A 19181-nucleotide genomic window follows, 5' to 3' on the forward strand; every position below is an offset into this window, starting at 1 on the left:
TGCAGTCGCGACAGGTAGACACATGTTGTGGATAATGAGAGGCTGACTGCTGCCAACAAACTAACCCTTTGGGAAGATAACCCACAACGATAATGGCATCAACTTGCATACAGAAATTGTTACAACAATAAAGCTCAGCACCCGGTTCTGAAAAAGCACTACAGCCACAGCCCTTAGAGAAGCACTGTGCTCCCCTTCTGCCACACGCTCATTAGGTGGAAGCCCATCGTGAAAATCTTAGGGAAAAGCTTAAATCAAGGCAGGGTACCCCAAAAGGAGCTTTTAAAATCACGTTTGTATGATACATGCATCTTTCAGAGAGCTGATCAGATTCCCCAAGTCCTACTCAAACATGCTGGAAGGTCAAGGGAAAAGCCAGAATAAAATCTCGAAGAGCAGTTTCTTCTTTGTTTCTATTAAATGCTATCGTTAAGGATCTGCAATAACAGGCAGCAACGCCCCAGACCATCACCGAATCCATCCCGAAGCTGCATGACAGATGAGGCTTTTCTGCCTTACCTCAGGTAGGTTTTCAGTGCACTAGTAATGGTCTTTATCTCCCACTCTGCACAGATCTCTGTTTCTGTTTCAGTGGCTGTTTTGGGATCTAAGGAAAAAGAAAAAAAAGAAAAAAGTGAACCAAGTGAAGATAATACGAGCTCACACCAGCTCACCAGCTCAGCTGTGTGGGAAGATCATCATGTCCCATTTATTAGTTATTCCCCAGCCCGGTGACCACAAGCCAATCCCCAACAGACACTTCTGCAGGGAAGCAGAGTTCGTTACACGAGATGGCCCACACTCACTTGCATGGGACGAGAAAAAGAAAAGAAAAACATTTATCGTGAGCAATGAGATCGTCAGTTTGACTCAAAGCGTGACGTTACATAGAGTGCAGGAGACTGTGGTGTTCAGCGACAGTGGTGACAGAGCAGAGCACAAACACGACATGGACCCAGACAAACAGAGACCCCCCCCAGGACTCAGCAGAAAATCCCAGCCCCCAGTAGGCTGCAAGGCACTGCCACAGCCTAAACAAACGTGAGCAACAGCAGCAAAGGTGGCACAGCCCCTGTGGCGGTCGGTGGGTGTCGGGCAGGCAGCAGGACAGATGGGGTGGCAGAGGCAGGAGCCCTGCCCGGGTGTGCGGGGGGACAGGAGGCAGCTTGTCCTCCCACCCAAGGCGGGGAAGAGTCCCTGGAGCCGGCCCGACCTGCTGCGGAGGGTGGGGGAAGGCAGATCCGCACTCCCTCAGCTCCACAGCTGCATTTCATTTGGACAGCAGGGAGGAAGCAGGGCTGCTGCACGCGGTGCTCTGCGGCTGGGCTCCGGCACAGCCGGCGTTCACATGTTATCTGCTGGGCTGCCCGCCCTGGGGACCCTCGCTCAGCTCACCGCTGCAGGAATGTGCCACCAAGTGCTGCCCTCGCCAGCCCAACGCTGGCTGCGAGGTGGCCTTGGACTGGGAAGCTCCCATCGCCCCGCAGAGCAGGAATACCCGCAGGCCCCCTGGGGACCGCCACGACCCGGGAGCCTCTCGCTGCTGCCAGGTACGCGAGGAGGAGCAGCGACACTGGTTGGTTTGAGCTGCGCTAGAGGCGAGGGAGAGGAGAAGCATCCAGGGTGTTTTGAAGTGGTGCAGGGCACAGAGCACAGAGGCAGCTCTGGCTGGGGGGGTCACCGGTGTGACAGAACCACGCTGCCGTTTCTTTTGTCACCTCTGGCCTCTTGACGTCATCCTATTCTGTTCCTCCATCCTCCCCACCACAGGCTGTTTCTTGCCATCTTTAATTTTTAAACGCCTGATTCAGCCTCCTCCAGCCCTGCAGCAGACGCAGGGCTCTGCAGCAGCCCTGAGCTGCCGCGAGCAGCGAAGCCTGGAGGAGCATCGGGTATGACGGCAAACCTCCCGGCACGGGGAGAACCCAGCCCAGACCTCACGACAAACGAGACGGTGCCAGGCCCTCAGCGCACAATGTCGGTGAGTGATGGCAGAGATCGAGCTGCCATCCACATCCACCCACTGCAGCCCCTCGCCACGGCTCATGCCCACCCTGTCACCAAGCACCGCACGTAACACTGTGGAGAGCCGGCTGCCAGCACAGCCATGAGTGCGGCTCTCGTAGCACTCGTGAGGAAGGTCTCCAAGCTACAGCTGACGTGCGCATACCTCCTGCACTGCCGTCCTCCAAGGACACTTCTCCGGTCCTTGTTCCCACTGTCGAGCAGAGGCGAGGTCCAAGCCGCTCCCCTGCTCACCCTGCCCCTGCATGATTTACACTCCTGACCCACCACAGCTGCCTTAAATGAAAACACGAATGGATCTTCAAAAGGCTTTCTGGCGATAACTGGTTTCTCCTGATAGCTTCGGCTTTGACAAGTGACGGCAAAGGATACTCAAGAGAGGTACGAGCTGTATTACATGATGCTGATGCTGGCTACGCTCACCGGGTCCTGGCAGGTCCCTAGGGACAGCCCCAGGCACCGAGACCCTCTTCCCACTAATGCCAAGCAGACGCTCGCTCCATCCGTCCCCTCACTGAGCTTTCCAGTGCGGCCAAACCCCCCAGTTACTCTCTGACAGTGCTGCTGGGATCGCTCCCACACCGCAGCCTTGGAGCTGTTTTCTGAACCATGTACCCTCACCAGCAGGAGGAAGAGATCCTCTCCAGCCCTGCAGAGCACTGCGCACCTGGGAAGCTCTCTGAACGCGGTTCCCGTCAGCCGAGCTCCCAGCTGAGCCCCGCGGGGCCAGGGCAGAGGCCAGCCCCCACAGCAGCCCGTGCGGGAGGGCTGCAGGATGGGCTGCACCAGGCTCCGCAGAGAAGTGCAGGTTTGCGCTTCCCAGCTGACGGCTGCTTTCTGCAGCACGAGGCGGTTCTGGGCCAGTGCCCGGAGCGTTACTGACTTGCAGGAAAGGTGCAAACGGTGACCCCGGGCCACACTTTGTAATGGCCTGATGCAAACTTTGCAACGAGACCCTGGAGGAGACAGGCGGGAGCATCCTGAAACCACAGGACACTCTCCCAGAGCCAGGCAGAGAGGAGCGGCATGGCTCCTGGGGCAGCCCTAGAGCACGTCCATCCCAGCATTGGCCAAACCGGCACCCCAGGGCATGTGGCGGGTCTGAGGGCAGTGAGGTACCACCAGTGCAATGCCACGCACAGGCTCAGCCAGCCCTTCCCAGTAATCGGCATCAGCAGCCTACCTGGAAAGCAGCTCGCCTGCCCATGGTTCGGTGTGAGGGGCCCAGGACCAGCTCAGCACCTCTGCATCGCACTGCACTTCCAGCCCCCAGCACCGCTCCGTGGGAACCGGGCATCCGCATAGCCACAATGCCAATGTGCCCAAAGGAAATCCAGTCCCACCACTCGTAACTGCACGTGTGCCAGCCCTGCACCCCGCCACGCTCTCGGTGCTCGTGCCAAGGGGGTTCGGCACCCCGGCACCGCCTGCCCTTACCCCACACCCCACCTCTGCCCAGGGATTCATGGCACCGGCTCACAGGTCCCACGGGAACCACGGAGCTGCCCTCCCGCCCTCTGGTTTCAGCTCTGCACAGTGCGAGCGTCTGGGGCCAGGGACTCTCCGAAGCTCTATTTTTATTGTCAAATACTCCAGCAAACTTTTCTCCATCTCCTCCGGGGCCTTCCCTTCCTTTCTGCATTTTTTCCCCTCCTATCTTCCCTTTTAAAAATTCCTTTAAAGAAATCAAAAAAACACGCAGCTGTTCTGGACGATGTAAATAGGAGGCTGTGGACTAGCAGCACGTTCCTTCCCAAGGCGGCTCTGAATCAGCCGCCTGCAAACCGTGCTCGCAGGAATCTGCAGCTTTCTGCTTCTCCCTGCTTTCTGCAAACCACCAACCCAGGTCAGGAAGCCAGACTTGTTTGCACAAAGTTCCGTAGTGAGATCAATAAGGCACTATTTTTACTGATTTCTGTGAAAACACCTTAATGCTCTGACAATAAAAGAGCCCTCAGGAAGCAGCGACCGCTCCCTTCTTTGGCACCTCCACCCACACAGGGACCCCACCGCCACGGAGGCTGGAGCCAAACTGGTCACACCGGGGTGGCTCCTCAGTGACCGCTGCCGTCTGCACACCCACCCCTAGCAGACACCAACACGGACGGCATCTTTTTTTTTTAATCTTTGCTGGCAATTACAGCCAGTCAACTCGAAAGCCAGCATCAGATCGGCATTAAGTGGCCCGGCCATGGATACTTCACGCACAGCGCTGAGGACCAAGACTAAAGATGGTGACTGCTCCATGCCAGAAGCGAGAAGCGCTGTGCTGGTGGCGGCTGGGGAGGAGGGAAGAGCAGGGCACAAACGTGCCCTGTCTGCAGGCGTAAGCAGGTTGTTTCTCTCCTGCTTGGATGCTGCTTCATGAACGCTCTTTGCTAACTCGGTCCTGGCATCTCTCAGGCACTCCAGAGCTGAAAGCTTTGACTGCACCGAGCCCCGGGTGAGCAGGACCTGGAAACACAACAGGAATCCTGCTCCCACCGAAATCCCTGGGAAACCTCTGTGGGGACCTCGGGAGACACGGCTGTGGGTCCTTTCAGTGATATGGAAGTGCCAAGCGTCCCTGGAGAGCTGGAGCAGGCGCAGAGAGGCACTCACTGCGACCAAGGCCAAGCCTGACGCCAGATACAGCTGCCGACGCCATCTGGTCCCACGGATTCAGCTCAGTGGGTATTTGTCTTTTCACAGACATGTATAATGCGCTTTTGAATTTTAAAGCAATAGGTAAGCATAGTGTAATTTTAAAACTAATTAAAAGAATGCACTGAATAAGAGTTAGGCCTTCCCTTAGGGCAAAGGGTTTATTTTAATTAAAAAAAAACATCAAGAGGAGCACTTGAAAAAGTAAACATTTAAAAAATGTATATTCACACAAAGATCACGTGTCCCTCACAGCAATCACACAAATGAACACCATCCTTCCTCGTCAATGCCAAGGCAACTTCCTATTGCACTACCTTTTCAAGGAGGCAATTTTAATAAAGATAAGCCTGGCATAGTAAAAAAAAAAACCAAAACACCAAACACACACCCCCTTTTTTAAAAAAAACCTTTTTAATAGCAAGGCCTTCACTGAAGTTGAACAAACAACTCAAGACTGGATGTCTTTTAAAAAGCTCATCCAGGAGTTTATAGGCATGATTCATGAAACTAGTACTAGATGAAATTCTATGGTCGGTCTCATGAAAAGGCTTGGAGCAGATAATCAGTTGCCCTTGACCTTCAAATTTATAAGTCTGCAAAGTTAGCTTTGTGGTTTACAGCTGTAGCATGTGTCTCCCCAGCTAGAGATGGCTGCAGCCAGCACCACAGCAAACTTCTGTCTCCGCACAAGGACACATTTCCACATGAACTGGTGTAAATGCGAAATAGGGCCCGTAAAAGCACCCACAGGCCACATTCAGTATTAACCCTGAAGTTGCTTATTGCTGTAAATTACTAATCTGACGTCTCTTAGCAGATACGGAAAAGGCTGAAGTGAAAGGGTAAGGGGAAAGGGAGTGAAAAATTACCTTCCCCAAGCTTTTTATTCCAGCAGAGACTGAGGAAAGCACTTTGCTCACCCCATGACACTGCCAGCCAGGGCAGCATCACCCCCGCTCCTGTGCGCTCGTTCTGCGTGGTCAAATGCCACACAGGACAGCGTTTCCCTGCTCTCCCCGGGCTGCGAGACCAAAGGGGGTTATCACTTACAGCCTCATACGGGGGTTATTTGAGGAAAGAAAAGGGAGCTGCAGCACTCCAGATCTAAATCAAGAATAAATTAGAACGTGCTTTTTTATGGCAGGATCTACATAGAAATTCAGGGGTGGGCGGAATTCATTCCCAAAAAATTAGTTTTGCTGGTTTGTTTTCTTTCTGGAGACAAACAGCAGCAGCAGCGGAGGGGACAGGGGCCCCGTTCATCTCCGTGCATTCATCCCTGCTGATCCCGGGTGATGGGATGGGTGTCACGGGGCAGGGAACGGGGTTGGCCACGGCTCGGCAGCGTGGCGGGTGGGAGGGAAGCCCAGGCTGATCAGACAACTCCAAACCCACAGCCGTGATGGAACCGCAGCAAGACACTCGCCTGCAATGCCGGGGACACCCCCCGAGGCAGCCGCCCCCACCGGCCCCGGCTGCCGCACAGCCCATCCTGCACGGCCACTGCCCGAAGCCCTTTCTAAGGAACTTCTCCATCTACTTCCTGGGGATGGAGAAAGCTGCTGCCGTAAGACAGCTGGTTTCAATTCCTCACCAATTTCTCCACAGCCAGGGGAACTGCCTGGGGCACAACCTCATCGCCCAGCCGTAATTCTCACCCGCGCTTGGGTGGCTCAAGAGATTTCCAAAACAGCCACAGGGCACGTTTTATCCCAGCAGTGAGGAGCCATAGGGAGCCCCACTCACCAGCCCTTATGGCTCACGTTGGGAAGGAGCGAGAAGAGCAGATCAGATGCTGTAACGCTCCACTCATCTCAGTGCCGGGTTTCAGCAGCGGATCTGCCAGTACCACCACTGTCCTGTGCACACACAGCTCCACAATAAACCCTTTCATGAAAAGTTTGTTTATTTGTTGGGTTTTGCCCTCATTTTGATGGCGCATGGTGATGGTGAAGGCTAGGGAAAGGCAGCGTGCTCTGCCATGGATGACCTGCCTCCCATGAGCCCCGGGGGGAGGGACCCCTCCCCGCTTCGCCCCGGTTTAGACAAAGACAAGCTGTTCTGCCTAAGCCCGAGACCTGCGCTGTCCCTGACCCGGCTGCTGCCCACGGGAAGGCTCTGCTCCGCAGTCAGCCAAGCACAGAGCCGATCTCCTGCAGAGACACCTCATGCCAAAGGCCTTCCCGGCAGCGTCACTGACACCAGCCACTGCTCAGGGAAACTTGATCTTTTTGCCATTTAAACTGTATGTGAATCAGTAACGCTGACCACATTCATTTCTAAATATAAGGGAAACCTGAAGTTGTAAGCACAATTTGGCTCTGCAGTTCACGAGGGTTGGATCCAAACACGAGTGTTCGAGCAGAGCGGTGCTGCTACCGGCAGGAGGTCAGAGCCTCGAGGGACAGCCCAGAACAGAAGGGGATTTGACAACAGACACGTTTCCATTTGACACCGACTTCACAGACAGCCTGAACGCTGGGATTGTCGGAGATGATTTAATCGCCTGCGACTCAGAGAAAGATACCGAGTCAGGGGTTTGCAAAGCGTCCCAGCGATTGACGGCACAGGAGATCCCCAAAGGGGGTGACGCTTCCAGCACCCACCAGGCCGGCCGAGCAGCAGCCCCCAGCACGCACTCAACTCTAATGGGGCTTCCAGCACCGACAACTAATGGAGACGTGCCGGGACAAAGAAAAACCACCAACGATATATCACCGCATTATGAGACATGAGGTCGACAGCTGAGTGGCTTCAGTCGCTGAGGAGATAATGGATGCTGGATGGTGTCCAAAACTTTGAATCCCTCCCAGCTCCAGAGAGCTCTTAAACCAAGCAAGTTTTGCCATCTGTCACAGCCCCGCCGCCTCGACCCAGAACTGACACAGCCCGAGACCACCCTTGCGAGAAGAAAACAGGATCCATTGCCCTGCTAGCTCACGAGATGATGCGCACTGGCATGAAAAGCATAAGCAGAGGACCTGGCATGTCAGACCTGCTGCACCATGGGGCACCCAATCCCCAGTCTATTTTTATCGGTGGGCAGCAATGCTCTTTAACCAATGCTCTAACGCAATAGTGCCAAATGTGTGTGCCATGAGACAGCTCTGGCTTATCTGCTGTACTTGGGTGGCTAGCAGGACATATTCACATGCCCCAGAACCTATGCCAAACTTCTACTAATAAAAGAGAAAGAGCCAGTCACCAGCCCTTGTGACTGCAGCGAGCTTTCCAAATGCCAGAGCAAAACTGGTGCAGAGAGGTCCCCTTGTGTCAGCCTCTGATTTAGAGTCTTACCCTTCTGTTTCCTAATTATGCCCAGATTATCAATTTTGCATAGGTTAACGCTGACAACTGTAACAGCCACCACGGGCTTTGCTCAGTGAACATCTTAATGGTGGGAAAAGAAGGGGGAATTGGAAGAGGAGAAGGAAAGATGTTGGAAATGAAACACAACGGATTAAAACTTTTTGCAAGGAGAAATACACAGAGAAAGGAGCACTGGCATTTTGTGAAGGAAGTCACGTTGCAAAGGAATGACAATAAGCAAATGGAAAGAGGAAGAAGACCACAAATGTCACTCATTTCCCCCAAGTAGTAGCAAACACATTCATAAGGGCGCTAACAAATTATTAAGCATTTGTTTCCTCATTATTACACCTATTTCATACATGGTTTTGCCAAGCCTGAGAAGCATTAGATGGGACTGGCAGAGGGCAGCTGCTGCTGCTCCAACCCAAGTGTGTTTTCTCAAAACGGTTCTTCAAATGTGTGTCTCATGCATGTCCGGACGGACAGACTACCGCAGAGCTGCAGCTGTGGGACGGAAATGCCGCCTGCTAGTTCAGGGGATGAAATGGTTTGGTCACACACAGCCATAGCCAACCTCAGCACCAGCCTGGACCACAGACGAGGGCACAGGGAGCAGGGGTGGTTCTGCTGGAGGGGCCAAGGCCTGGGAAGGTAGCGAAAAGACCACAGAGGGGAATGGCTCGCACTTCTTTTTGGGTCAAGTATAACCCCTGGGCTATAGTTAACACAGAAGCTGGGCTGGGAGTCAGGCCACAGATTCTCCAATGCAGCCCAACAAGCGTGACCCAACATAGGGCTTTGCACGGCTATGGGGTGATGGAAACCCAACACCACCAACAAGGAACCGCTCCAGGAAAAGTCAGCCATAGTGGTCCCAGACCTGCACCAGGAACAACTACCAGCTCCCTGACAATCACAAGACCTGTTTGCTCCTGCACGTTTCGGTGCTCAGATCAGGCCCATGGGTATGCCAGTTCAGAGCACAAAGGCACTTGTAGCAAACACCACAGCCTCTCTCTTGCCACCATATCATCTCAGAGGTGGGGAGAGGTTTCTGAGGGCTGCTGGGCAGCTGCAGGGTGGCTGCACACCGGGGCCAGTGCTCAAAGGAGCCCCACAATGTCAACACCAAGCTCTGCCGTGGCATGACCCGACACCTTCTCTCCTCCCGAGCACCCAGAACCGCAGGACCCTATGCCTCAGGCACGAGGGAAACGCATGCTTGAAAGGTCTGGGCAAGACCGTGTTAAAACAGGCACAAGAAAGTCCAAGGGGAAAGTAAGAAGAGCCACAGGCAGCATGCAACACACAAGAGAAAATAATTAAAAAGTATTCTGGGAACGTGGCAGGTATGAGATTAAAAACCAAAGCTTTCAGCTATTTCTTTGAAGATTTTAGTTTGCATTTGGAAGGCTGCCAAAATTCGTAGCGCATGTGAGCAGGACACCAGTGACTGCACCAGAAGACCTTTTAAAGCAATGTCCTACATGAGTCCTACCTTAGCAACCTGCTAGTGGTGCCCCGGGACCTCCCGGCCTCTAACAGCATGTGGCCCTAAGAGCACATTCACCACGATTAGGTACCCCGACAAGAGCCTCCGTTCTCGGCTGGCAAGACTTCAAAGCAGCACAATCTACTTGCCTTTAACAAAATATGACTTACCCATTAATATACTCAACAGCTTTTGAACTCTAGAGTTTACTCCAACGATTCGGTAGAGCCCTTGCTCATTGATCCCTAGGAAAAATAAAGAGCTTATTAGGAGAACATCAAGAGAGCTACTAACATTTCTTTCATTTCTTTCATTTCTTTGGCTTCTCTAATAGCAAAAATAATTAAACCCTCCCACCAACTACATACAAAATTATAGAAGAGGGTAAAATTTGGTTTTGATGTCATCCAGATGCTAACAAGATAGCCCATCTGTATATAAATAGTCTTTGCAAGAGATTTAGGGGAAGGATTGAAATGCAGATCTACTTGTTGTCCCACACGAGAGGAAATGCTTTGCAGTGATACCGCACGAAGGGATGCTCAAATGAAGTCCCCAGCTTCGGTCCCTTCCCCCATTTTGCACATCCAGTGCATTATTTCCTAGCTCTGCCCCTGACGTTTGCTGAACCCCTGCTAACCCCAGCCACAGGGCAAACGCATGTCTCAGCCTGAGCATATTACAGGGTTTATCTGATGTGGGTCTCCGAGGGTTAATGCATCATTTTTGTTGATGAAAAGAGCAGGTAAGCAATTGCTATGCTGCAAACAGCTGCAAGGCTGCCCCCCAAAACAAGACCATCTGGTGAACTGCTCTACCTCTTGTTTCGACAGCGTGTATGCATTTCTTGATAATGCTGAAGCCGATGTTATCCAACTGGGCAGCTGAAAGGGAAGAGAAGAGAGAAGTGATAAACACCTAGCAGAGGGATGGCTTCACGCTGATCACAATGCTCATCCCGCAGTCGTCGCTGACATTCACAGCAATACTGTACCACTGCTCAAACAAGGGGGGGAGGAAGGAGAAGGAGATAAATTAGGTGTTCACGGAGGAAAGGCGTAAGTACAGTAGCTTGTGCCAGGTGTAACCCAGGCGAGCGCAGAACACTAATCTGTCATTTCAGCCTCCGCATCCCTCTGAACCAGCACCTCCCACGCCTGCCAAGCAGCAGAGCCGCGGGCTCTGTCAGAGATTTACATCTGCAGTTGGTCAAAATATTAATTTAGGATGAAGGTGAGATAACCTGAAGAGACCTTTTTCTTTTTCCCTTGGTAAAAAAGGGAATCATATATGACACAACAAATCCTTGAAAACGGCACACGAGGCAGCTCGCTTGATGAGTCCCAGGTAATTCCTATAAATCCTTTCAGCTCTCCACAAGCCATCTATGTGCTGGAGAGATACCTTCATCTCAAGGCCGTCTCCGTCACCCCATACTGGGGACCACCTGCGTATCTGGGGTACGGGACTGACCTCCCAGGCTTTGCCTGGGGCAGTGGGGCAGGGGCCTTTGGTGCCTTGGATTTCTTCTTGGGGCTTTTGAGGCGGTTTTGTGCAGATGCAGGTTTTTTCAAGGACAAACCATATGACAGGTTAAAGCATTAAAAAGTGACGGTAAAGGAGAACTGGGAAAGAAACAAGTGGAAGAGAGAAGCAGGAGGTAACTGTGAACAGTAATAGCTTTCTGTGAAGGAAAATGGAGTAAAGAAATCCAAAGAAAGCGTGGAGGGAAAAACATAACAGAAGGAGGAGAGAGCTGCCGGCATGTGGTGGTGGAAGAGCAATAGGGACTGGGAGACGGGAACGAATTTTGGGTCAAACCTCTGTCCAAAGCATCTCCTGTGCCCAGCAGGAGGGGACCTGTCCCTGGGGAGCCAGCAAGTGCCAGCCCCAGCCCCCCACCGATGCTTGCACCCTGCCTGCACCACACTTGAGGCAGACACTCCTGCCCCCCCCGGCAATGCAAAAGCCCGGCTAAACAATATTGTCTCATGAACACTATACATTACATCCCATTTACCCTCACTCTACGCAGATGTGCACAGTTCAAGAACAGCCCCTTCTTTTATTAGCACTAATGAAATATTTACTTGGTGCAAATTAGGATGTCCTGAAGGCAGCTGACTCTGCCTGAGAGTAAGATCTAAAACATTCGAGTTAATGGAATGTAAAGCTCAATTAACTCACGTCGTTGCAGGTTTCCACATTTAATTTCAAGGAATTACTAATACGCGGATCCAAATACCTGCTGGAAGAATTCATCCCTTAGTCAGCTTTCCACCGCTGCATGGAAAACACTGCCCGCAGACAGCTATTTGTTAAGGAAAATTACTTCCTCCCTATATAAAGGTTTGGGAAACCTTTCATATGGCAGAAGCCCCACAGAGAAGGGTGTGCAAAGTCACCCCGGGCTCCAGGGCTGGGATGAGCATCCCGGGCAGAAGCTGCGGGAGGCAGGGCACACAGCCCGCCCACCTCCCTCATGCCGCCTCGAGCCAAACCTCCGCTGCCGGCCTTTCGCCCCAGCTGGCCCTCGAGCTGGCGGGGATGCACCTGCCCCCGATGCCATCCCGCTTCCCGCAGCAGCGCGGACCCAGCAGACGGGAGGAGCATCAGCAGGGACTGGGGTAGAGCCACCGACCCACTCTGCTCCCCGGCTGCCACGCGGAAGGTGCGGGATTTTCCCGGCAGTGCCTGACAGAGGATCATACAGCACGGCTGCGTACAGCATGGCCGTGCGGTTTACAATGTTGAACTCCAGAAGGTAGAAAAAGTGTAGCATTAGCTTAAAAGCAGATTTTTAAAACTGCATTTTATCAAGAGCCCAGCAGGAAGGGATCAGCGCCCAGGGCTGGCAGTGTCCTCACAGCAAGGCACGTGCAATTTTATTCCTTTGCATTTCCCCTGTTCACATCGCTTACTCAAACACGGATTCACTGCTGGTGCATGATAAGCTGCCAGCTCACTGGCTGCCTATGGCTTGCATGGTGCAGTCCCTTACTAATCACTTGTTTTGAGTTCTCTGCTGGTGGTGTTTCTTGTGTGATGAATGACACAAGAACCTGAAACAGTGAAACAGTAAAACAGCTCTATTATATTTTTCTGGGCAAGCATACTGAAGTGCTGAGCCAACATAAGCACACAAGTTGCAGGATGCCTGTGCCATAGGATGTGCGAATACCCAGAAGCTCCAGGGCCCTTTGCTAGGCACCTGGAGGGCTCTCCAGCACTGCTTCCAACCACTCTCCAAGCACGGATGCAGCATAAAATCAACGTGCCATCAATCAGTGGGGCAAAGCCTACCATACCGCCAATCACTGATAAACACAAGCACAAGAGTACCTGAGAAGCAAGAAACCACGGTGTAGAAACCCTTTTATACAGACAAACCCGCTTCAGCTGGCCCTATTAGCCTCGGCTTAGTACTGGCCCTAACCCTGATCTTTTGGTACCCCTGCACGGTGTTGTCCAGCCGACACAGATCACCATTTCAGGCTCTCTGCCACGCAGTTTAAGTGCCAACCCGCTCCATAAACCAGAAGTTTTCCCTCAGTCCCCCGCATGTTTGAACTTGAACAGATGACACCTACAAATGCGTGCCCTCCCCCTGCGAAGCCCACCACTCCACCGCTGAGCAAGAGTTTGGGACCCCACCTTTCCGCAGCGCTCAGCAATAGCAGAGCTAAGAAACAGAAGCAGTCCTTCTGGGTGGAAGTGGCCAAGCATAATCCTCTCAAGTAGATGAATAAGCTCTTCCACTCGTTGCTGAGCTCTGGATCAGGAAAGGTCGGGGATTTATTTGCAGTAGTTATATCCAGAAATAATATCTGATTAAATATCCAAAGTGCCTTTATTCATCCTTAAATTTAACTTTTAATGAGCATTGTAAAAGCTTGATTTCCCCTCTCACAGAAGCAGCTTCTCTTTATCTCATTCATTTACCCAATGATTCAGTTCAGCAACAGCACAGATCAAAGTCAGATTGCTGTCCCGGTCTTTACACTTGCTCCTTTCACCCCAGCAGCAAAGCGATTCACAGGCCTGAGCTTTGGTTCAGCAGCTTAGACCCCACTTAGCTTCTGTTTGATAGCAGCTGCAGGTCAGGAAGCGGGGAGAAAGGAAGGGGCAACCGATGGCCTTTCGGGGCTGGAGAGCGCAATGCTGTATGAGCGTGCCCATAGGAAATGCAGGGTCTGTGGTCCCAGCAGCTTCGGCCAGACCGAGCCTGGCCAGTTACGGCCCCATCCTCGTCCCTGCTCTCCTCCAAGCCTTGACAGCAGGACTAGTGCAGTGACATGGTTTAGCAAGATTAACAAAAAAAAAAAGAAGGAAAAAAAGCGCTCCATCAAAACCCCACCAAACCCAAGTCTTCAGCCGCTGACCTCAGTGAGAGCTGCTGCTGCAGCAAGGCAGAGGCAGGAGACGGGACCCACAGCCCACGCTCAGATGGATTTAAATCGTTGTGGAGCTGCCTCCTGCCATCAGCCGGGGTCAGGAAACGAGAGGGGGAAGGCAGCGGGGAAGAGCAAATTCTTGGGGCTGCCACAGAAAAGCACGGCCAACATGCGTCTCCGCTCTTCACAACAGGCATCCCTAATCCCCTTCCTATATGTTTAAAATGGCCTCTCAGTCATAACAGGGAGTGGATTTACAGACTCTTTTATTATCTCAGGCAGTATTTTCCTTTGTCCATGCATCCAAACGTGTTGCAGGGGCAAAGCCTACAGCCCTGCCTCCTGCTATTCCCCCTCCCTTGAGGCTCTCATTCCCCAGGGGAAAGATGTGAAACACAGCCCCAGGTCAAGATACATGTCCCAGGCTCTTCATACAAGAGCAGCATTTCAATGCACAACTGAGATGCAGTATTACACTGCCATCAAGCAGAGAAATATTTTATATCAGCAAAGATGATACACATCGCTTGTATTACAACTGTTGCACACACACACATACTTATCTGACCTTCGTGTAGCATTGTGCTACTGAGCTGGTCTCATCCTGTTCTGTTTTTGCCTAGCAGATTATTTCTATTTAATCCATTAATTCCTTTACACTGATATGGCATATCAGAGCATCGGTAAAGGGGCAAGAAGACTGAATCAGCTCTGTTCAGCCTCACACAACCTTGCTGACTCTAGCTGTGTGCGTGTCGGTCATGGCAATGCAAGGTCAAAGCAAGCTTTTCTGCATACCCCACCACACGTTTCTGTGCCGTGTAACGAAGTGCCACGATGATTATTGTTATGAACTCTTTCAAAGACTTTATGGAATTAAGAGCCACAGAGAAAGGGAGAAACCAAGAAGCAGAGACCAGAGAGAAATGAGGTTTCAAGCCTTACTTCAAGTCTCAGACTACCAGTGAGCTGCTAAGATTGGGAAATGAAGATTGCTGGGGAGGGCTAGGCCACCCAGACAAGCGCACCAGCAGACGGGGCAGTCAAGGGACTCAAGGTCTGTGAAGAGCTTATGAAAACAAAGACAGCTTTTGATGGGGTCCTGAACTAATAGGGAACCAACTGGATATGGAAAAAGGAGAGGGAAATGGTGGGGAGAGGAAAGGAAAGGAGGAGTTCTGTGTTTCTCCATGCAATAAGCACAAATGGCCTGGAGGATTTGTTTCCACAGAGCAGGGCAAGTCCTCCTGGTTTACGAACTAGTGCATCTAAATTCATCTGGCTCTAGCAGTTCACTGACACCCGCTCACCCCACCGCTCAGCACTGCTTCCTCCCAGCTCCCAAAGAAGATTAAGATAAATCACCCTGTAGGCCGATGGCCATCTGGCCACACAGCAGGATGTAAAACCCAAAAGCTCTGTAAAATTAGATAGTGGCCAAAAAGCAGACCTCACTATAGCACTGCGAGTTTCTCTCAGACTAACCTAAGTATGGGCAGGAAGCAGAGGTATATAGGTTTTCAGGGTCAGGAATTGCATCCGGACTCCACTCAATCACTGCACTCAATTCGAGTCCTTATAGGAAGCTCTTGTATCAAGGGCTGCGTGGCAAAAAGCCAGTCCCCGAATCAATTTTAAGTGTAGCTGGTGAAGCAAGCAGTTCACTACAGACATGGTTTTAATGAGGGCTAAAGCAGAGTCAGATGTCTGAACATACCAGCGGCAGCCCCAGTCAGAGGCGTATGTGAAAATAATTGCCACCAGACGGTTCAGGAGCGCTGCTACGTAAGCAGCCTTCAGCCGAGGGTCCCAACGCACTCCCCAAAGCAGGGGGAGCAGAAAAGGAGGATTGTTCTCATTTTTAAGACGAACCATCAAAATGGAAGAAGTACTAAAAGATAAAAAACTTTGCCAAAGCCTCCTCGACTGATTAAACCCCAACTTCGTACTCGTCTGGTGAAGACGCGCAGGGAAAAACTTGGCATTTGGTGTCTTCATCAAAGTCTCGCTACACTTGCCAAAAGCTGAGCTGCTTCAGAGAGGCATGACCGAAGCGTGGGCTGCAGCCACTACCAGCACTACAAACAAACAACTTTCCAGAGCGGCACAGGCAGCCCAGGGTCAGGCTGGGAACCGACACAGAAGGCAAATGTGGGAGCTGCCACCAGCCTGGGGAGAAACCGGCTTTCTCCTCAAAGCCACCGGCCTCCAGCACACCCCACGTGGGCATCCAGCTAGGGATCTGTCTAGCGGCTGGCAAAGCAACGCACCCACATGCCGTGGCCAAAGAGCAGCAGCAGTCAGCGGAACCACTCAGCCCGTTCCGGGCAGCGGGCACGTGGGCAGCGCATCCTGCCGGGCTGCGCCACGGAGCCACAGCCCACCCGTCAGCTCAGCGCCCGACGGAGTGAGACATTCCCCTCCGACACGTACACCCATACACCAGATTAAGCCTATGAAAATAATCTATTTATATGCCAGCAGCGGCCACAGCAGGCAGGTCCATGCTGCCTGCGGCCCCATGCTGCCAGCAGGCCAGCCTGGTCCTGCCCACACCCCTGGTAACGCGGGCCCTCGATGAGGCTGTGCACAACTAACCACGGGCAGAAGCCCGGGCAGAGGGGGCAGAAACAGCCTGGCAGTGAAGAGCCCGGGGGGAGCACCATCACCCAGACAGCCCTTACCCAAGGAAATCCTAAAGAGGCATTTAGGAGCCCCGACTTGGGATCTGTTGCAAGCTTGGCAGCTGAAGACCGGGATTAGACAATACAAATAACCCTGGGAAAGTCACGGACACACTTGACTCGAGCCCTTACCATCTCTAAAAGAGCTGCCATTACTTTGCAGGATGACTCCAGCGTAAGTCACAGCCCCAGGAGGATTTCTGGCTGACAGCACGTAAGATGGGAAGGTCACGGTTTGACAAGTGTTTCTTTCACAAGCGGTAATTACTTCACCAATTGCTTCACCAATCCTTCCTCCCATCCCCATCCCTAATGTTTTCCCTGCTTTTGCATCACCCCTCAACAAAGTTTAGAAAATGGTTACTTTAACATGTTTCTTGAGCCAAATCACCATGTACTGTCCTGGCAGAGACAGAGGTTGTGTGCAGGGAACACAGAGCAGTGACAGTTCATGGCCAGGCTAGGACAGAGTTGAGCAAGTCCTGTTGTCTGTGCCTCAAAAAACTGATTTTGCCTCTCTGTAAAATTGAGAAAAGGTGGAGCTGTTCTACACAGACTTCATATCCAGCTGGGGCATTAGCCATACTGTCCTTCACGAGTGTGAGGCACAGCATTTAACTCTGCGAGGATCATCTGGATCGCACAAAGCCAAGAGGAATACATACGGGATGAGATGGATGTGCAGATGACAACATGGAGGACCAACAGGGAAGGGAGAAGCCACATCAGAGGAAGCAGAGAGGAGGAAGAGACTGTTTTGTGCAAGGGCTGAAAATGGGTGCAAGGAACACTATCTGCAAATTATACCTATTATTATGAGAAAAATGCTCCTACTCAAGATGAAAATGCCCTGTTTGAGGCAGCATAAAAATGAACTATTTACTAACCGTCAACCAGGGCTGGGCTCCCGCGCAACCGATGACTGGGGGAAGGAGGGAAGGGATCAGAGTTTTGAGTATTGCAATTATGGCAATTCAAACCTACTGGGAAATGGCTCAATTAAGAGTTTTGAAACACAGGACATTAGAGCCAGGACCAGGTGCAACTGCTCCTCAAGGAAGAAAACCAAGTGCTTTCTTGACTCAAGTCTTTGATTGCCCAAACTACAATAAAACCAGCTTTTTTTTTTTAGGGGCTCTTGTTGACAATCCTGATTAGGCAGGACCTCCCTACTCTTTATATTTTTGCTCCAGTTCCCCTTTGGAAAAAGAATGTTCATCCTCCACATTCTGGTTCAGAAAGGAGAGCTGGTTGGTCCAAGATGCCACCTGCACTCGTTGGCTCTGATAAGCAAAAGGAGCCGGTCCCGAGGCACGCCAGCACCCCCTGCACCGCTGCTGCGGCCGGGGGACACCAGGGTGCAGGGCGGGCAGGAGGGGATGCACCCCGAAGTGCCAAGGGAACGGCTTGGCACCGCTCTCCATGGCCCCAAGCCCCACCACCAAGTTTCTGCACCAGTTCCCTGCTGGGCACCAGAGCCGGCTCTTTCCTGGGGCCACCCTGTGGTCCCCACGCCGAGCCCTGTCACCCCGCACCCCTGGCCCAGGGGTGCACAGCACATCCCGGTGTCCCCACCGCTGGCAGCTCAGCCTCTCCTGCTGACCCGCCAAAGTCTGCACACCACACAGCACAGCCACCATCTCAGGGGTCTGGCTTGAAAAGAAATACTTACTGCCTTCGCTTTGGTTGTCCTTGTTCGAGTTGTAGACCTGGAAAACACAAGAAGAAAGTCTTATGAAGACCCTGGCTCCACCTGGTAAGGGACGGCTGACACGTCTGGTGTCACCCCGACTGGGGACAACTGTCAGGAGGACCCGCCTCGACCTCCCCCAGCAGCGTGGTCCCCAAAGACCACCACAGCCTTCTACATTCAAAACGTCAGGTTGCCACAGCTTTGGAGTTGTATTAAAATAACAACTAGGACAGTTCTTAAAACAAGAGAATGCAAATGGGATGGACTAGGTAAAAACAGAAACTAAAGGGGCTTTTAAACAAAACAAAGGTGGGCATTCCTCTCCTCTATGCTCTTCTCAAAGACGCACATAAAGGACATAAACTTAGAGCAAAGCAGACAATTCCCTTTACATCTTATGGGCATTACAGTAACATCTGGTAGGTGCAACTCAGGCAAGGAGTAGGAAGCCACCCTCACTCACAAGTACTTACAGCCTGAATGAACGAGTCAGGCAAAGAGTAGAGTAAGAGAGGAAAAGAAATGTCAATAATTTAGAGAGGACCTGAAACGCAGAAGGATGAGGCAATGCACCCAGCACTGCCCACGACAGAGCCACCCTCTGAGCCCACGCTGTGGCTTCATCCCAAGACTCTCCTGTCTTCAAATACCAGTGCTCTTCCTCCTGTCCCAATCACTCCTACAGCTTGGCTACTTTAGATTAAGTAAAGTAATGTTTCAGTGGATACAATAAAAAAGGGAAAAACAATGGCAGAAGGTTTTAATCAGTTTGAGGACAATTTAAAAGCGCAGCATAATGAAAACTGTGGCTGTAAGAAGAACAGCCTTCAGACAGGTTGTATTTCTCTAACTCAACAGAGTAAAATGTTTTAAAATAATCCTTCGTCAACCCAGAGCCCCAACAGAAACACACACACATCAGCGCTCCATCAGCA

At 51.9% G+C, this 19181-nt stretch overlaps 1 protein-coding gene across 4 annotated transcripts in view; it reads right to left on the reverse strand.

Moving 5' to 3' along the window:
- The window catches only part of ARHGAP26 (Rho GTPase activating protein 26), a 158869-nt gene that overhangs the window by 72704 nt on the left and 66984 nt on the right, over positions 1-19181 (reverse strand). For all 4 annotated transcript variants that reach the window (XM_076350460.1, XM_076350459.1, XM_076350461.1 and 1 more), the window contains exons 12-15: positions 18226-18262; positions 10294-10359; positions 9646-9720; positions 520-607 (exon numbers count right to left, since the gene is read on the reverse strand). In XM_076350460.1, coding sequence (XP_076206575.1) covers positions 520-607; positions 9646-9720; positions 10294-10359; positions 18226-18262 — 266 coding nt within the window. The remainder of the gene's footprint in view (positions 1-519; positions 608-9645; positions 9721-10293; positions 10360-18225; positions 18263-19181) is intronic.

Source organism: Aptenodytes patagonicus, chromosome 12, assembly GCF_965638725.1.
Source record: "Aptenodytes patagonicus chromosome 12, bAptPat1.pri.cur, whole genome shotgun sequence".
Taxonomy (NCBI): domain Eukaryota; kingdom Metazoa; phylum Chordata; class Aves; order Sphenisciformes; family Spheniscidae; genus Aptenodytes; species Aptenodytes patagonicus.